The sequence below is a fragment of the Aplysia californica genome, unplaced genomic scaffold (assembly GCF_000002075.1).
Source record: "Aplysia californica isolate F4 #8 unplaced genomic scaffold, AplCal3.0 scaffold00162, whole genome shotgun sequence".
Classification (NCBI taxonomy): domain Eukaryota; kingdom Metazoa; phylum Mollusca; class Gastropoda; order Aplysiida; family Aplysiidae; genus Aplysia; species Aplysia californica.
In genome coordinates this window covers 1,169,795-1,171,808 of record NW_004797432.1, presented here as the reverse complement: position 1 = coordinate 1,171,808, position 2,014 = coordinate 1,169,795, and the positions used below count along the sequence as shown (strand labels likewise).

At 40.1% G+C, this 2,014-nt stretch overlaps 1 protein-coding gene across 1 annotated transcript in view; it reads right to left on the bottom strand.

The window, feature by feature from the left end:
* The window catches only part of LOC101853694 (adhesion G-protein coupled receptor G2), a 17,300-nt gene that overhangs the window by 11,286 nt on the left and 4,000 nt on the right, over positions 1-2,014 (bottom strand). Inside the window, exon 2 of the mRNA XM_035969611.1 lies at positions 77-271. Coding sequence (XP_035825504.1) covers positions 77-271 — 195 coding nt within the window. The remainder of the gene's footprint in view (positions 1-76; positions 272-2,014) is intronic.

The following is a 2,014-nucleotide window of genomic DNA, read 5'->3' as shown; positions in this document are numbered from 1 at the left end:
CACACACACACACACACGTATACACGCACACATACACAAACACACAAACAAACAATATGGTACACAGAGTGGTCACCTCATTGACGTCACTGTCTCTGTCAGTCCCCGGGAAAATGTCCTGGGTCATCTTGGCCGTCTGCTTCTCGCTCACAGCGCCGGTCAGAGTGAGGCTGACCTCATAGGCCAGGCCGTTAGCGACCTTGACCTTTGACTCGCACCTGGAGTCCACCAGCTGTTTCCCGCGCGCACAGGTCAGCTCCCGGCAACGGTTCTAGAAGGAAGTAACAACGTGATGAGATGTAGATTTCTAGTTTTCGTTTTAAAAAGTCTTTCACCTCTTGAAAAACAGTTAGGCCATAATATAAGTATTGAAGATTAGAGGGTGATCTTGTTTATCCGAGGTCACTGTGACTTTTTTTCTGTTTTATCTGCTGTTTTTTTTTTTTTTTTTTTTTTTTTTTGGGGGGGGGGCTTTTTTCTTTTTTTGTTTTTGCTTATTTTGTTTTATATTGTTTGTTGGGGATCTTTTAGTTGCTGTTTGTTTTTATGTTGTTGTTGTTGTTGTTGTTGTTGTTGTTGTTGTTGTTGTTGTTGTTGTTTGTTGTTGTTTAGGGGGGGGGGTCCCGTGGTGTTGTTGACATCATTTTCGTGAATAAGCAACAGTCTTTTGTGTGCAAGATTTTCACGGGTGTTTGGAGGGCGCCACTGGTAGGTCCTACTTCTTTACTCTCCCTCTGCTGTTTCTGTCTGTATGTCTTACTTTTTCCCAGCACTAAATAAACTTTATTGTAGCGATGTGCTTCTTTTTACTCGGACAAAGAAAACAGAAAGATTAGAGGTGTAACTGCGGGGTATCATACTCAGGAAAAGGAGAAATGAGGACGATAGATGTTGTATAAGAAAAAAAAGAGCAAAACTCAACATGAGCGACGTGAGATTTTGGAGGCTTCTGGAAATAATTAAGAAATGTTTATCGCCCCATAATGACACACTTTAGCGAGTAGTTGAAGGGTTGCAGTGTAAGTCGTACATGTAGTTTTGTTGTTGTTGTTGTTGTTGTTGTTGTTGTTGTTGTTGTTGTTGCTGGAGTTGTTTTGTGTTGTTGCTTTTTTTAGGGGGGGGGGGTGTCCTGCATTTTACAAATTCATTTGAAGGCTACAAAGGGAAAATGGCCGAGAGTTATACTTTTTAAAAATTAAAATGCTTGCATTATGAACCACTGGGGCATCATGAGACTTTACAGTGTAACGTCGCGTGAGATTTTAACTCTACAAGGGTGCAATAGCGGACAGATTCTAGTAATAGTATGTCTAATCAGCAGCAGGCCAAAGGCAAAGTTATGGCATAACATTTTGAACTAATATACAAACACACAAAATAGGAACACATGAGTTTGCATATTTCACAGTTTGTATGTTGCTGCCTGCCTTTTAAAGTTTCAGATAAAAGACACAGAGATGATAAATCTGCGTGAATAAGGAAGTAAAGTAACTACGCTTGCGAAATGGCACATCTCATTTTTGTTACTTTTGATATAAAGTAAATGGGGAAAAACTGTTTAACAAGACTGTTGATCTTCTAATAATGGTAAAACTTGCCATGCGTGCACCTTCCTTTTGTGGCTGCTAGCACAATTTTGTTTTGGTGTAAACGAAAGATAGATATGACGTACCACCTAAAATAATACAAGACTAGTTGCATTTTGGTATAACTCTGAGTTCTGCTATTTTGCTAGCGCAGTGACTGCTTCTATTTTAAACTGCCACAAAACAGCAAGTCTTCAAGCGTTCTTGAATTACCTGAATAGACGTCTTCTATTACAAGGCAAAGGCGGGTGGTTGGCGGGTGCGCTGGTGTGGTTTGCTCCTTTTCGTTTTCCTACTAAACATCTATCGTCTTTATTTCCCCTCCTTGTAGTTGTAGTTGTAGTTGTAGTTGCTGAAGTTGTTGTTGTTGTTGTTGTTGTTGTTGTTTTTGTTTACAACACCCACATACATGTACACCACACACACAC